The sequence below is a fragment of the Ailuropoda melanoleuca genome, chromosome 9 (genome assembly GCF_002007445.2).
Source record: "Ailuropoda melanoleuca isolate Jingjing chromosome 9, ASM200744v2, whole genome shotgun sequence".
Taxonomy (NCBI): domain Eukaryota; kingdom Metazoa; phylum Chordata; class Mammalia; order Carnivora; family Ursidae; genus Ailuropoda; species Ailuropoda melanoleuca.
This window is the reverse complement of record NC_048226.1, coordinates 67,368,864-67,386,196: the sequence shown is the minus strand read 5'-3', so window position 1 is coordinate 67,386,196 and position 17,333 is coordinate 67,368,864. Positions and strand designations below refer to the sequence as shown.

The following is a 17,333-nucleotide window of genomic DNA, read 5'->3' as shown; positions in this document are numbered from 1 at the left end:
AAATATGAGTGTGTTGTGTTTCTATACACTAATAATGAAAGTAGCAGAAAGAGAAATCAAGGAAACAAACCCATTTACAATAGCATCAAAAAGAATAAAGTACCTAGGAATACATTTAACCAAAGATGTAAAAGACCTGTACACTGCAAGCTATTAGACACTGATGAAAGAAATTAATGATGATGCAAATAAATGGAAAGATATTTCATGTACATAGACTGGAAGAATTAATATTATTAAAATGTCCATACCACCAAAGCAATCTACAAATTCAATGCAATCCCTATCAAAATTCCAATGACATCTTTCATACAACTAGAACAAATAATCCTAAAATTTGTATGGAACCACAAAAGACCATAAATAGCCAAAGCAATCCTGAGAGAGAAGAATAAACCCAGAGGTATCAGCCTCCCTGTTTTCAAACTATACTACAAAACTACAGTAATCAAAACAGTAGGGCACTGGCATAAAAACAGACAAACAGATCAACGGGATAGAATAGAAAGCCCAGAAATAAACCTACGCACATATGTTCAACTTAAGTGCAACAAAGGAGGCAAGAATATGGGGAAAGGATGGTCTCTCCAGTAAATGGTACTGGAAAAACTAGAGCTACACACAAAAAGATTGAAACTAGACCACTATCTTACACTATATATATAAAAATCAACTAAAAATGGATTAAAGACTTAAATGTACATCCTCAAACCATAAAATTCCTAGAAGAAAACACAAGAGAGCAAACTCCTTGATATCAGCCTTAGTGATGTCTTTTTAGATCTGACTCCAGAAACAAATGAAACAAAAGTAAAAATAAACAAAGGACTATATCAAACTAGAAAGCTTTTGCACAGTGAAGGAAACCACTGACAAACTGAAAAGACAACCTACTGAGTGGGAGAAGACATTTGTAAATGATATATTCAATAAGGGGTTAATATCTAAAATATATAAAAACTTCTATAATTTAACAAAAAAGTAAACACTCTGATTAAGCTATGGGCAGAGGATCTGAAGAGACATTTTTCCTAAGAAGACATATAGGTGGCCAACAGGCATATGGAAAGATGCTCAACATCACTAATCATCAGGGAAATGCAAATCAAAACCACAATGAGATACTACCTCCCACCTGTAGGAATGGTTATTCCCACAAAAACAAGAAATAACAAGTGTTGGTGAGGATGTTGTATACTGTTAGTGGGAATGTAAATTGGTGCAGCCACTACGGAAAACAGCATGAAGGTTCCTCAAAATTCAGAGCTACCATGTGCATACACCACACACACACACACACACACACACACACACACACTCTGAAATACTTCTCAGCCATTAAAATGAATGAAATCTTGCTACTTATGACAACATGGATGGACCTTGAAGGTACTATGCTAAGTGAAATAAGTCAAAGAGAGAAAAACAAATACCATATAATTTCACTTAATATGTGGGATCTAAACAAAACAAAACAAAATCCAGACTCATAGGTACAGAAAACAGATTGGCAGCTGCCAGAGGGGAGACCCTCATGGGTGAAGGAAATTAAGAAGTACAAACCTCCAGTTATAAAAGAAGTCTTGGGGATAAAATATACAGCATGGGGAATATAGTCAACAACATTGTACTAACTTTATAAGGTGATAGATGTTAACTAGACTTACTATGGTGACCATTTCATAACGTATACAAATGTTGAATCACTAGGTTGTATACGTGAAACTAATACAATACTGTACTATATCTCAATAAATTAAAAAATAGTATAAATACTGCAGAAAGATATAATATGTTACTTCTTTCATTTTTAACTTATGAACTTTTCCCAGACCTTTCTTAGAAAGTTAGCTTCATGAGTTCAGACTCAGGAGTCCAACAAATCTTGTTTTGAATTTTAGCTCTGTTTATTTTTAGGTCTGTAATCTTGGACAAGTTATTTAACTTCTACAACTTCAGTTTCCTTTTTTCTAAAATGAGATTATATATAACATTTCCCACAGAGTTGTTAAAAGGATTAAATGAGATAATGCATTTGAAGAAGTTAGTACAATGTCTGGCACAGAATGAATACTCAGTAAGTGCTACTTGCTTCTTCAATTTTTTTCGCCATTGTATTTTAACTAGTTACTTTCTGATACATGTCTCCAAATCATGAAATTCATTTTGAAGAAATATGATAATTTATACTGAGAACTCTTTTTGGATAATGTAAATGTCCAAGTAGACACATTTTGTGTAAAGAAAGGCATCCACAAGAATATTATGCAAAGGATGCTCCTGGGAAGGTATGAAGTCTTTTTCCTCCTACATGGGAACCCCTGTAGGTAACTGGCTCGTAATCTTCACTCTAAGCTTCATCTACTGAAATTGGGTTCCACATTTTTTAAAACTTTCAAATATATATATATATATTTTAAAAAATATATATATATTTTTAAAAGATTTTATTTTTAAGTAATCTCTACATCCGACATGGGGCTTGAACTCCCAACCCTGAGATCAAGAGTCGCATGTTCCACCGACTGAACCAGCCAGGTGCCCACAAGGACTTTTTTTTTTTTTAAACAAAAAGTGCTTTATTATTTCAGCCTAAGAACTAATTATAATTCCAATGCACATCTTTGATATGAGCCCTGATAATTTCGCTGAACTTAGTATCTCCTAGTAGAGGCCACTGAAGTATCCCACCTATAAGCGACTACAGCTGAAAGAATTTAAGGAGGGCCCTGGAATTCAGATTTATTTTCGCATTCCTGCACCTCGTTTTGGCCAATGCTAAGCAGACCCCCAAATAGGTATCAGGTATACACGCATGCGTTCTTGAATCATATAAAACATCAACCTTAGCACCATTCCCATCTTCACTGCCCCTGGAGTACGTACGGGATTGCAGGCACTCAGTAAATGAGAACATGTTTAAGGAAGGGAGGCAGTGCTTGCTGGTAAATGTTTAACAACTGGCTCTCAAAAATAGGAGAGCTGACTGACAGCATTTGCCAATATATGTGGCAGAAAAATTCTCACCATGGCCGATTTAAACTACCAGTGGTTTAACAACTATCTTTCAAAGTTCCTAAAAATTTAATAATGAGCCCTTGCAAGACAGTCTGAGCTAGTTCCAGCACACCAATGGAGAGAAGGCGAGCAGTCCGTCTAGGACATAACCCTGCTCTTCCTTAGCAATTGGCTAGTTTTCCTTTTCTAAAGTAGAGGACTTGTACTACACTTCAGCAAGAGCCAAGGGCTCCTTTGACCCTACTTAGTTGGGCTGAAATGAATCCTGATCCCCACACCTGCCATCTACTCTCTAGGAGCCTGCCGTGTAAAATGGCTCTCCTTAATGCCAAGACTGAACCAGCTTGACTTCCAGACTGGACAAATTCTCCAAATGCCTCACTGCTGGCTTCCATCTGCTAGATGGGACCACCTGATAGCAATAAAATGCCTGATTTATACCTAGGCTTGCTAGGACCTTCTTCCAATACTGAATCTTAGATGGCCCAGCTACCCTTTCCAGTTTCCCAGCCAAATCTCACATTCTACATTAACTCGGGGAAAAGGTGTCTATACCTTGTTTGACCCTATTTCCACTAGCTCTTGCTGTTTAACAGCCAATACGTTTTAAATCTGAACCCCTGATCACTTTCTTACTCTTAAAAGGCAACAAGCTTCAGAAGTTCAATATAATTACTATAATATAGGATTCTCGGTGGTTATAAGAAAGGTATGGCTGGAGAAACAAGAGCCAGTTGGCCAATACCAGTAATAAATATGTTTGCTATATATGTATAAACATCTTTAAACCATCTTACCTTACTAATAAACCTTCTCAAATACATTGAATTTAATGCTGTTATAGCAAGTTGATTAGATCAAAAGAATACCAAAACAACAAACTTCATTTTTTAAAGTATTTTTCCCCCCAACCTGAACAGCTACATTAGTATGAAAAGCATACCTATGGGCTATTAATATGAAAAAAAAAGCTTTACTTCCCAATCATTAGAAATTCTTAAGGATTTCTATAGGCCAGAAAGAACCCTGTTTCATTCAGCTCTTGAAAAAAAATGAATATTCAGAGGCACGGTAAGAACGCCAAGGCTAAACCTCGATACATTTCAAACATTTACTTAAACATGATTCAGCTGTGGGACGTGAACTTTACATATTTACATATTCCGCGGAGAAAAGAAGTCTTGTCTGGTCTGACAGCTGTTTTCTGTTTGATTGATCTTGATACGTTGGGAATAAAACTTAGTTATGTAGTAGTAGTAATTAGCACTCCAGTAAATTTGAAGGCTCTTACCTGTACATTTGTAATCAGAGGCTACCCCTTTAAGCACAGCATCAAAAATGGATATTTCCACTCGCTGCTTTCTGTGGTGACAACTTAGAAGCAAAGAAGGCTGGGACACAATAAAGTACAAAAAAGGTTCCAGCTGCAAGTCACCAGTTCCTCTTCGTCCAGGCTGCCGAACGATAGTTATACCAAGTGCTTGTCTAGCAGATGACCTTGTGGCTGCATGAAGACTTTCAAGAGAGATGACCCCTAGTTTTTTCCCTGAAGGAAAAGCTACGCTGCTGCTCAGGAGATCTTCCGCTGTTACGGTAGAAATACATGGCTGGCTGGGCTTAGCAACATCTGAATCAACTTCTGGCAGATTTAATGAACTCTTGCCTGCTTTTTCATTATCCTTATGCTCTTGCGATTTTGATTTGGGTATGGCCGTACAGGAATAGGTCATTAGTGAGATTCTACTTGCAGTAATAAATATGTCAAAGGGAATAAAATTGAGATTTTTTACAATCGATGACTGGCGTGAGGGCCTGGCGATGCGGTGCTGACTGGTACCGCTGTGCTGCTCTATTTGTACTATTCGGATTTTAACACTGTCACTGCCGATTCCACTATCCTGAGCGCCACTGTACCGGGATGAGGTTTCAGCCACGCTTCCATCACATGTATCCGTTTTTTTCTGTTCTTGCTTAGAGATCTGTAAGGAAAAAGAATAATTTAAACTAGTTACGTTCCAAGTGTTATTATATATAAAGGACATTATAAATGTTAAAAATGGCTCTAGCGTAACTTGTATCAGAGTTTTTGTAAAAACAAAGTGACCATTTAAAAAACTATTCATATTAAAATTCCAAGGAAATACTTGGGAAAAAGCATCAAATATGTGTTTCTATTATTTAAGGAGTCTTTTGAGTCTATTTTGAGTCAGACTTCCTTTCTTTAGACTAACAGTCCTATTAAAAATGCCTCTTTAAAGAATTATGTTAGTATTCTTCACAGTGATTTTTCAAGTAGTGCAATAAACTATTTTCGAATCATGATTACTACTGGTTGAAATGATATTTTAGGCAGATGTAGTTTATATTGCTTACTTTTGTCATTACAGAATTAATTTGTAAGTTTTTGGATAGGAAGAAAGAGAGGGAAAAGTCAGCAGTATTAAATTATGAAGGACAAAGAAAAGCAAACTAAAATAAAATTACTTTATTCAAAATGAAGTTTATTTTCCTCTCTAATAGGACTTGAAACAAGAGTAAACGTAAGTGATGAAGCAAAACATAAGTAATTAAAGTCCTCGAAGGTAGATTTTTCCTTTGGGCACTAAAGGCTACTCATTCTCAAAATTTTCCATCAACCACTCCCTACATGGAGAACAAAGAACAACTTGGTGGCAGCACCGCACCTGAGATCTCTACTTTGCTTCTCTGGTTTCCCTTTTTTTTAAAAAGATTTTATTTATTTCTTCGACAGAGATAGAGACAGCCAGCGAGAGAGGGAACACAAGCAGGGGGAGTGGGAGAGGAAGAAGCAGGCTCATAGAGGAGGAGCCTGATGTGGGGCTCGATCCCATAACGCCGGGATCACGCCCTGAGCCGAAGGCAGATGCTTAACCGCTGTGCCAACCAGGTGCCCCTCTGGTTTCCCTTTCTTAGGTCTTCCCAACCATCAGTTTGTGATATGCTATTTGTAGTAGGCTAGATGTTTCACTTGGTTTTTCCTCCAAGTAACACAGATTCATTAAAGAAACCATGGCCAACCTGAGGAAAAAAACCAAAATCCTCCTGACTACCATCTTATCTCCAAACAGAGCCAATGATAATATTTTAGTGTACTTTCTTTCCTTATTTCTCCCCCATCTGTGCAAAGGTGCCCCCCCTCCAATCCCTGCTCGGTTATGATCATATCATAGAGCCGAACTGTACTCAAATTTGGCATATGCTAATATACATTTGTTCAACCATTTTCATATAATTGGATATTCCAGTTTTTAATTTTTGACAACAAATCTCTATGAAAAACATCTAACATTTCCTTAGAACAGGCTCCTAGAAGTGGAATTACTAGGTAAATGGTATAAGAAAGTTTAAGGTTACCAATATTGTTAACACCCTTCCAAAAAAGGCTACATTAATTTATATTAGCACCATCAATGGAAAAATATTCCCTGGGTATTGCTTATCATTTCTTAGGCTTTTCTTTAACTTGATCGATAAATATAGTATCATTTTTCCACATGGCACAAATTATGAGTTGCTTATGAAAATGTTAAAGGGCTGTTAACTAATTCAGGGCAATGATGTAACAGTCATTAAAATTTTTAAAATATTTCTTGCTATTGATTTTAAAGTGGATGAAGGAGATACATATTATTATAAAAGTCCAACATGAACTATCTGAAGCAAAAACAACATAGCTCTGTTCTTTGAAGACACTATGTCCTTTTCAACCATTCTTTCTCTACCGTGCTATTTCCCCGCCTGGAGTGCCCCCCCACCCCCGCCCCGAGATTGCTGTAGCTGGCAAACACAGAGTTATCCATTGAGACTCAGAACAAATGGCACTTGTCTGAGAATTGTTCTCTCATTCTTTTCCTGCTTGGTGATCCTAGCACTTGACACATACTTCAATTTTCTCCTGCAATGCTCTGTAGTGGCACTATTAGATAGTGTTAAAACATTTACAGGCTTTAGAGGCAGATGGATGTGGGGTCAAGTCCATTACCTTCTGACTCTATGATTTTAGACAAATTACAAACCTCTCTAAGGCTCTATAACCTCATCTGTAAAATAGGGATTTAAATTTGATCTCAATAGTATGAGGATTCAATGAGCCAATTTGTCTAAAGAGGTCAGCATAGTGCCTGGTATACAGTAAATACCCAATAATGGGCAGCTGCTACAGGCCTGTCTCTTTACCAGGTGAAGGACTGCCGGAGGGACGGGCCACATCATTTGGCTTTTGTATATCATTAAGGAGTACTGGAGAGCCTGGCACACTGCAGAGAGGATCCATAAATGTTCGATGATATGTTAGTTTCTGAAAGAATATTAAATAAAAAAATTGCTCTGCAGACTAGAAACACATGATTGCTAGTATATAAATACGTGTGGACACAGACTGCCCCATATGCTGTACTCTTGAAGGTCTTTCTAGATATATTCACGGGCTCTTTCCTAATCTGTACTCTCCACCTTGTGGGCTGACCACACTTCTGCTTGCTTATTCTCACAGTCTCTGCTGGGTCCTCAACCTCACACTGGGGACATTAATACCCAGCCCACAAAGCTGTTTCAGAATTAAGCGAGTAATGTGTTGAGTATACACAGCGGTGTACAATAAAGGGTAAGTTAAAAAAAAAAAAAGAAGTCACCTTCTTTGTGAAGACTTCCTCAACCCTTCCAGATGGTGCTAGTCTTTCCAGCTTTTACACTTTCATAACAAACTAGTATTTATTATAACAGCACTTTTCACACTGTGTTCTGTCTCAGAGCAATTCATTGTAAGCAATTGAAGATAAAAAAAAATACCACTGAGTATGTTATTTGCCAAACATTGTTAGCACAAACTCACATTTTCTATACCAAGTGTTACAACCCTTTGAAGGGGGTAGTGTTATCTCCATTTCACAGGTGAGGAAACTGAGGCTTAGATTAATCAATAGGTCCAAGGTCAGTCAGATATCAGACTATCGGTAAGAGGGAATGCCATTAGTATTTCTAGCATACACCATACTCCCCGTAACATAGCAGAGCTTAATCATTATGTGCTGACTGAATAAATAAGTGAACACATTTAACTTAAAAGTTCAGTAAAATAAAAAATAAGGCAATTATCAAAATAATTTAATTTTAAAGCTTTTAGCTATCCCTATTATAAAAATTTCAAATATACCTCCAAATCCATTACTAAGAATTCTCAAATAATACATGAAAAAAACTAGTCTAGGATTTACTGACCACGTTTTGACACATTACAAAGAAAGTATCTGTATACAACATAATAAAGAAATAATAAAGAATTCCTTTAGGTTGAGTTCTGTGGCAAACTCAAATCCAGAACTCAACCATTTTTATTCTATCAGGAAAGGCGACCACAGTTCACTCCACAAGACTACTTTCTATGCATAGAGCATTACATTTTCTTTTTCTGATTTAGAGATTTGTATTTAAAATCTGGTCTCTCCTTCCTTAAAGTAAATTAAGGGTTCCCTAATGGTGTTAACATGACAAAACAAACCGCCTATAGGTAGATATGTAGTGTCCAACCCTATTATGTGTTGAGATTGCCACATTCAGCTCTAGTCAATGTCAAGTAGCCTGATCCTGAGATATAAATAACCAGCAAGGGCAGGATGGCAGCTATCAGCTTGGGTCACGCAGGTTACTGAACAGAAGTCAGATGGTAACTAATTCTAGTCACTACCGAGCAGAATGGAATTTGAACCAATGACCCAGAGATGAAAGACTCGACGCTCACTGGGGGAAAAAAAAAGTACAACTTTCTCAGTACTAGGAAACTAAATTCTTAAAACTGGGTTAAAAGCCAAGATTTCCTCCATTTTTCTAAGTTTCTGCACTATTTGTAGCACTGAAATAAGCTGATGATTTTTGAGACATATTTAAAAATCCATTGGTTTGTCACCAGTTCACTGCACATTTATCTATTATACTAAAGAGTATCTGGCCTGCTCTTGAGAAAAGTTTTATAATTAATTATGTGTGCTAAGCCCTAAACTTGGGCATCAATTTACTATTCCTTTGTGGAAAGAGAAAAGTTCACAACGTGGTAACTCTGAAAATAACTTTTGCTTTATTATCGTCTGAGGGGACTAATAATTTAAGTTGTCAAAAAAGAGCAATATCTGCTTGCTGTTAGTGAATGCAGCAGAAACATGGATCTCTGGGCAGTGCTGTTACATCAGCTCTCCCACTCTTTACCTAACTCATTTAAAATGAACAATAAAAGTTTTCTTTAATTAGCTACTGGTGTGCATTAACATGATCATGATTAAACCATAAAAACCAACTGTACATTACTCTGGTCCCCTCTTCCATATGTTTCGAATTATTCTGTTTGAAAATGTACTTTGCGTCCCTTTTAAAAGTTCGACCTTCTGCTTTCAGAGAATTAAATGCATATTACTGCAGTGAAGAAGATAATGTTTCAGACCTCCAGGCATATATTAAACACACTGGCAGCACTTGAGACAAAATGCTTTACTTATTAGATACTTCCTATTCTAAACAGTGTCATCAAAGGCTAAAAACAAAATCCATATAAAAGCTGCACAATGCTTCCACACAGAACCCGTGCCAAAATCCCTGTACTTTCCAACTAATGAGGAAAGGATGTGTACTCTTAACATATGAATGTAAGATTTTCCAAGCATTCACTTTAGGAAACTGGGCTATTGATTCCATATGGGTTATGTTAAATGAAACTGTATTGGTAAAATAACCTTTAAGATATCTGGCATGATAACTATAATTAAACAATATTTAAAAGACTAAAACAAAAGGGAATTTGGTTCCACAATGGCTAATTAAAATAAAATGAAAAAACACAGCATGCCATCTATCAAGATAAATTGTTATTGTTTAAGAACTATTTAAATACTGTTAAAATATACTTTTAGATAAAATCTGAAAGAGCTGGAAAAATATTTGTGGCTTAAAAATGGATAGTTTGGTGAAGAAAAAAGTATAGGACTCTGAAATTGTATGCAGAGATAACAGCTTTAAAGCCTTGAGCACAACCAGATGGTACTTAAATCAGAGGAATTCTACAGTTTCACTATCAATGGGTTTCAGTATGAGAAGATTTTTCAATAGCTAGGAAAACATGTCAAGGTGATAGTTTACTTCTTCGATCATTTCAGCGCATTTTCCCATCCTTTCACAGCTCTCCGTGGCGCAGATACTCGCCACCATGGGGAAGGTGCTGAAAGCTGTACCAGTAGCTGGGGAGCTGTAGCTAATTCCTCCTTTTCATGTATGGAGATAGGTAAGTTTACTAGCTCACCCTGGAGTCTGGCAAGAGCCACAGTCTCTCAGGAGCAGTGGCTAAAACCATACTTAAGTATGTGACAATACCAAAGAATGCATTAAAATAATTTCAAATGACATTAATTAGATGTTCTTCAGTGGCACCGCAGAGCAGAGGAAGATAAGAATGAATGATTGAAACTTCTGGTTTGGCCGCATCGACATTTTTAGGAGCACATTTAAAAAGTCAGCCTCATTAATAAAAATGCTGCAAATAAATGGATAGTTAAATTTTTCAAAGAAAAATGTGTTGAAACCAACCTCTTGAGAATGAACAAGGTGTAAAACAAATACAATTTTTGCTTTGATGGATGACAAAAAAGGGCAATTCAGCATCTATTCTAATGTTTTAATTTGCATTACTTCTTTTAATTTATCATTTTAAGGAAACCTTAACTATACAGGAGCATCGATATATCTATATATTTTCCCACCTTCCTAGCATGATTATGGTTCCATAGCAGCAACACTGAAGTAGTATTTCCACCATGCAAAGCCATACTTCAACCTTCATCAGAGTATCTTTTGCCAATCACGAGATCATTTCTCACATCTTATAAATTATGAAAAAATCAAGTGTGAAACCACAAAATCAAAGTGACAAACATATCTGTATATTGCTGTGACATTTATTCTAATTTTACTGTCCTTGCTAAAATGTAGTAATGTTTTCAAAGAAGTAAAGATCTTACAAAATCAAACACAATATAAAAATCAGTTAAAAAAATCGTTTACAGTATTTTAATGGCTTCACATACTGGAATTACAAAGGAGAGTTTTTACCAACTTAAAAAATTATGTGCCTATTGTCTAAACATTCGCAAACATCCTCTTCTGGCTGTATCTTTTAGAAGTTTGGGTTTGGGGATGGGGTGGGGTGGTGCTGCTGGGAGAGGTTCCTTGTATATCCCTTTAACACAGAGACAGCGTACTCTGGAAGCTTTACATAAATAGGAAATTGTAACAATCAGCAAGACAATTCAACTTGATGAATTAATTTAATCAAGCAAACAGCAAAGTATATCTTTAAGTCTCAAATTTTAGGGATGTCAGCATCGCCCTTGATAAACGTGTTATTTTATACATGAATTACCATTGCAGCTCAGTAACGTACTAGGTAAAAATTATCTAAGCACATTAAATTAGTTAAAAAATTAGAAGAATAAATTGCCTTCTATATGAAGCATTTCCTTAAGTGTCACCAATCCATGTTATTTTTTACTTAAAAACCAAACTTGAACAAGCATGTGTGCACTTGGGTACTACAAATACAGAGTGTTTAGAAAATCAGGGCTTTTTATATTTTATTTCTCTAAGCCAAATGTTCTACCAGATCCCACATAATATAATTGTTCCCAGTTGGAGGCAAAAAAAGTTTTCACAATACTGCAGTGATTATGCAAAAGAGCAGAACTAATGATACCCATCACTGCTTAACAAATAGAATGGTAAAGAGTACTATAGTTTCAACTTTTCCCTTTCATGAAGTTACTTTTCCGGCTCTTTGAAGTAACAGTATGAGGCCACTACTGCTTGCTAAGTATCAGTTCAAATATTCACATTTCAAGACCAGCGCTAAATGCAATAAAAGAAGCATGGAGATAGTTCAAGCAAGGTTGTGTTTTACTGTAGCCCATGTTTGGTCTATTGTTCTAATTAAAGTTGTAAATTACAAAAAGGGACCAGTTCTAGTGCTAAACGGACTGTAATACCTTGATCATTATCAGTGTGTTTCAATATGATAAGCCAAACAAATAAAAAAAAGTATACACACCAACCTACTCACACAAGTTCAAATCTTACTTATGGAGATTTTATCTGCAGTGTTGACCTTTAACCTTTCGTGTCTGTCTGTCCTTTTATACATATATGATTTCATAGCATAAGCTCATTTTCAGGAGCTTCTAAATTCATGGAAAAAAATTAGTTCCAGGTGAAACTTTGCATAGAAGGTCTTAACTGAAAGTTTTCTTTCTCTCTCCCTCTCTTTCTCTATGTCTGTCACATATAAAGTTGGAATAGGTTGGTCATTCTTGTTCAAGGAGACTAGATCTAACTGATTTATACTAACTTCTTTATTTAAGTTTGACTTGTTTGCTTTTTGTAATGAATTCAGTTTTTAAAAAATAAAACTCGACACAGTCCGGGAACTTGGATCTTAATCAAAACGGATGCCTTTACATCGGAAACAACAACCTGCTTTGAAATGGCCACGATGTTAATTCTTAAAAAGTGGCTACTGTGTGTACAAGGTAACTACTCTTCATACTCATGAAATCCAAGGTTCATTCCACTGATGTCAATGTGGAAACCATTTTGTCTCATGGCTGCTTAAAGATTTTCAATAGAATTAAATCAGCCGCAAGTCCTTATTATATCAGGGTTTACAATTGTGTCTGAGTCAGAGTCTGTTTCTCATAGACTTTTACTCAGAGACTGACTTAGATTGGCTCCTTAGAGCTAGTCTGATTTTACTAGCAACAACTGTATCACATCAGCCACTCTCATAAACTTGCCTTAAGATTGAATCAGCCCTGACCCTGAAGCAGATGAAAGTTTACCGAGCCTATGCATTCTCTGTTAAGAGTCACAGAAAAGTTTGCATTTAGTTTCTGCAGCAGGGCAGAAGTAGAATACGCTTATTAACCATTCTAGCGGGCCTTTGCCTTGCAACTATGAACCTGATTTTCTGATAAGAAAACTATAGAACTTGGAGAACTTTCTATTGATAAAAATACATACAAATTCTTATTTGATTATTTTACGCTTCAAATCACATATACTCCTTTACGGAAACTACGTAGGGTTTATGGAAATGAAACAAGAGTATGCTCTTAAAATGAATTTTCCCCTAGTTTTCAGTACAAGTTAAAAATAATGAAAATGGTTTAAGTATATCCATAATTAACTTTATCCAGTAGCTGGTTTTCACGGCCAAACAGAACATAGTTATTTAACAAAAATACTGAGCTGATTTTCATTATTATATATTTTATTTACTAAATCTAAATAAACCTGGTTAACTGTAGATTCTCCTCAAAGCAAATCTGAATCTTGGTATTTTCTACTATGTAAAGACAAACTTTTATTGGCTACCCTTTCACGTCATGATAGCAGATCAAATCAAAACTGAACTAAAGCTACATATTGATTCTCTGTGTTCTCATATGTTGTCAATACCTTAATGATGCATGCAATGGACTTGAAACGCAAAATGGTCAAGATGTTAGAGAAAAACATTTGCTTATGCCCTGCAGCCAATTCTTCTTTTCCATTAGAAGAACTTTGTTCTGTGCTGCTACTCCATAAAAATCATCACTAGGCCAAAATGCCCTTCCGCACAAACTGCTTTGATCATAGCCTCTCCCTTCAATCCTTACAAATCTGAACTATTCTCTAAATCAGGTAAATATTCCTAATAATAGTTGAGGTCAGCTAGCCCTACACCATCAGTTAATTTTCATATACTGATATGTCCTAAGTAATTCTTGCTGTTTTGAGAAAACAACTTTTTGTATATTAATGAAGGTAATCCAACATCTTATCTTAAGGATATTCTTGATCATGCGGAATTGCTTGAATAAAAGTTCAGAAGTTAAAAAGAAAATGTAGATGAACTCCTCCCAAATATCAGGCATCATCTCTACAAACATTAAAGGAGTAGATAAGTCTGGAGACTCCTGAGAAAACTTTCTCAAAAAGCTTTTTAATAAATTTTAAATAAATATTAATCATAGCTGTTATATGATTACTAGATGATCTTATCAGAATGTCTCTTGTTAGTACTGAATTTCAGAAGATGATATTCACAACAGTTTATCAAATTAGCATCATTAAAGAGAAGTGTTCTTAGTAATTAAAATTTACATCTCTCAAAACTACTCTAAGAACAAAGATTTTTTTTTTAAAGATTTTATTTATTTATTTGACAGAGAGACACAGCCAGTGAGAAAGGGAACACAAGCAGGGGAGTGGGAGAGGAAGAAGCAGGCTCCCAGCGTAGAAGCCTGATGTGGGGCTCGATCCCAGAATGCCGGAATCATGTCCTGAGCCGAAGGCAGACACTTAACGACTGAGCCACCCAGGTGCCCGAGATTTTTTTTTTTTTAAATGATAGTTGTAAGGTAACGTTATTCAGTCAAGTATGGTTAATGTTTGGACTTTAGCTATAATAATTCTATGGGGTTAAATACTTCCTGAGCTTCTTGAAGATAGAGCCAATGTCAAATTAAGCAAAATGTGTAAAAAATATTTCACATTATTCATTCATTCAACAAATTCTTATTGAGCATACACTATTTGCCAGGCACTGCTAGGGACACAACAGAAACAAAGTCCTTGCCTTCATGGAGGTTACATCCCAGTGGGGAAATCAGATCATAAAATTTTATGTAACACACACACACACACTCCTGTATTTGCTGATGGACTGCTGGAATATTATGAGAGAAAGACAGGAGACAAAAATGATTTGAATTTTTGCCTGAGCAATTATAAGTATGAAGAATCAAGGTTCTCCAGGTTATGCAAGCAGCTTCCCAATCTGTCTATGTGTTATGCCAATGCTTTAATAATTCGACTTTCAAACTTTGCCTATTTTCTGAAGAATCATAAATGACCACAGTGATCTTCACATAGGGAGATGACGACACTCACCACCATACCCAAAGTCCCAAAGGACTCTCTGGTTTAATTACGATGTCTTCCTAGTTTTTCTATCAAACCAAACCCCCAATCAGCTAAGAACCATTCAAGGGAGAGCTATAATTAGAGATGGTTTTCTGGGGTTGGGCCTAGATCTCAGTCTGCACAAATACTTGGAGGACAGAATGGTGGGCCAAGACACAGAGTCATGCCACATTTCCGGAAAATCAAAATGAGATGTAGAATATTTCTTGGGAGGATTTTGGCCCTTGAATAGCTGAGACTAACAGAATTATTAGTCAGTTGAGTTAGAGAAAGGAAGAGAGGGCTGAACTCTTAGAAGACCTTACTATTTCTAATTGCCTTTCAGCATTTCTACTTAGATGTCCCATTATGAATATCATGCATCTAAAAGATCACCATAGGTCCAAGTTGAAAATGGCAGTGGCAGGTGGGTACTGGGTTTCTGGGCTGCTAGGTTGGTCCAGGGCACAGCTGGGGTGGTCCAACTCAAGAGTGATGCCCATGGCAAGGAGGGCCCAGCTCGCATGTGGAAGGCCCTCACCTACTTCTTAGCACTCCCCAGTGTAGGACTGAGCATGCTGAACATCTTTCTAAATTGGGATCACAGAAAGCATGAGAGCCCTGAGTTCATCTCCCACCCCGATCTCCACATCAGGTCCAAGCCCTTTCCCTGGAGAGATGGTAATCATACTCTATACCATAACTCTCATGTAAATCCATGTCCGACTGCTCATGAAGATGAATAGAGAACCTGGGCCACTACTCAGTGTGAACCACAGCACTGGTTTGGACCAGGACTCTGTACATGGACCAGAAAAGTATATGGGACCTTAAGCTCACCTTATATCAAATGTTGACCAGTATACTGAACTTCCATTCCTTTGCTCATGGCAGGAGATGGCTTGAATAAATAACTTATATTTGTCAAAAATTAAAAATAAATAAAAAACTAAAAAGATAAAAGATTATCATAACATTCTAAAATATCTTTTCCCAAAAATATCACCTTTACAGCTTAACTTCTTATTTGTTCCTTCTCAAAAGGCTCAAATATTAAATACAACTTCCTGTCTCTACCAAGTACTGCTGGTCATTCCTTCACTTCATTAGTTACTCTTGTTTCCTTTGTATTTTTTATTCTCACTGGCCCTTCCCATTCTACACTGGCTAATTACAAAAGTTCCTTATTTAGTTTCTTTCACTGGTCTTTCCCTTTCCTAACCTATCCCATATAGCACGGCTGGATTACTCTTCTCAAAACATTTAAAATAATTTACTTACAGTGTCTCACTAGAAAGTAAGGTCCATGAAAACAGAGGACTTTTTGCATGTTTATTTTTCTACTTTATCACCCGCATACAGAACAGTGCTTGGTACACAGAAGGGACCCCATAAATATTTAATGAATGAGTGAAGAAAAAAATGAAATGAATCATTTGCAAAACATTTATTTAGGTTCCTGGGTGAAAAAGTAGACATAAGGATCAGTTAAACTTGAAGGATACCTTCTAGGTTAGAGATACTTTACTAAAGATGCTTTTAGAACACATCTGTTCCAAGACTGAAAGAGACCAGGATTTGGACTTACTGAAATGGCAGTAAAGACACTGATGCTGAAGGAACCACATAAATGAAGAAACAAAAGAGGAAAGAGCATGGGCAAATGTACGGCAAAGGAAATGCCCTGATTGGCTCAAAGAGAAGAGGTATTAACAGGAATAGTGGAGGATGAGGCTGCAAAGGGAGGATAAAGCAAGATTCTAGGTGGCAAGTTAAGAAAATGGAATTCTTGGGTTTTTTTGCCAGTCTTCTTTAAAGCAGAGCCTTTTGACCACCAGAATCAAAATAATCTAGGGCACCTGTTAAAATAGAGATTCTCAGGCCCTGTGCCAAAAGTATCTTACCTGAAGGTGACACCTGGTGACCTACACTTACAACAAACTCCCAGTAATTTTTATGGACACTAATATTTGAGAAACACTGCTATATACAATGGAACATTAAAAGAACTTTCTGAGCAAATAAATGACGAATGGTGCTTGCGACCAAAATGTGCAGTGGGAGTAGGGATTGTGGGGGCTGACAGACTATTAGGTAGCACCACCAGTTAGAAAGTATCAGCCAGATGACCAACATGGGGACATGAAATTAAATAATATATGGTGTTGTGGGCATTTCTTCTATGAAGCCTTCCCTTTATAAGCCCACAATAACTCTTCTCTCTCCTACAGTCCTGTAGGACATAGTATCTTTATCATTTATCTGGTACTTAAGCATATGCTACCTTCTATTGCTATTTTCTTTGAAGCCCTTCACTCTAT

The 17,333-nt window shown here is 36.5% G+C and overlaps 1 protein-coding gene and 1 pseudogene across 7 annotated transcripts in view; one reads left to right on the top strand and one right to left on the bottom strand.

Moving 5' to 3' along the window:
* The window catches only part of VPS13B (vacuolar protein sorting 13 homolog B), a 768,204-nt gene that overhangs the window by 194,509 nt on the left and 556,362 nt on the right, over nucleotides 1-17,333 (bottom strand). For all 7 annotated transcript variants that reach the window (XM_034668364.1, XM_019810220.2, XM_034668365.1 and 4 more), the window contains one exon: nucleotides 4,310-4,997. In XM_034668364.1, the coding sequence (XP_034524255.1) occupies nucleotides 4,310-4,997 (688 nt within the window). The remainder of the gene's footprint in view (nucleotides 1-4,309; nucleotides 4,998-17,333) is intronic.
* Nucleotides 15,427-15,758, top strand: LOC100481905 (annotated as a pseudogene).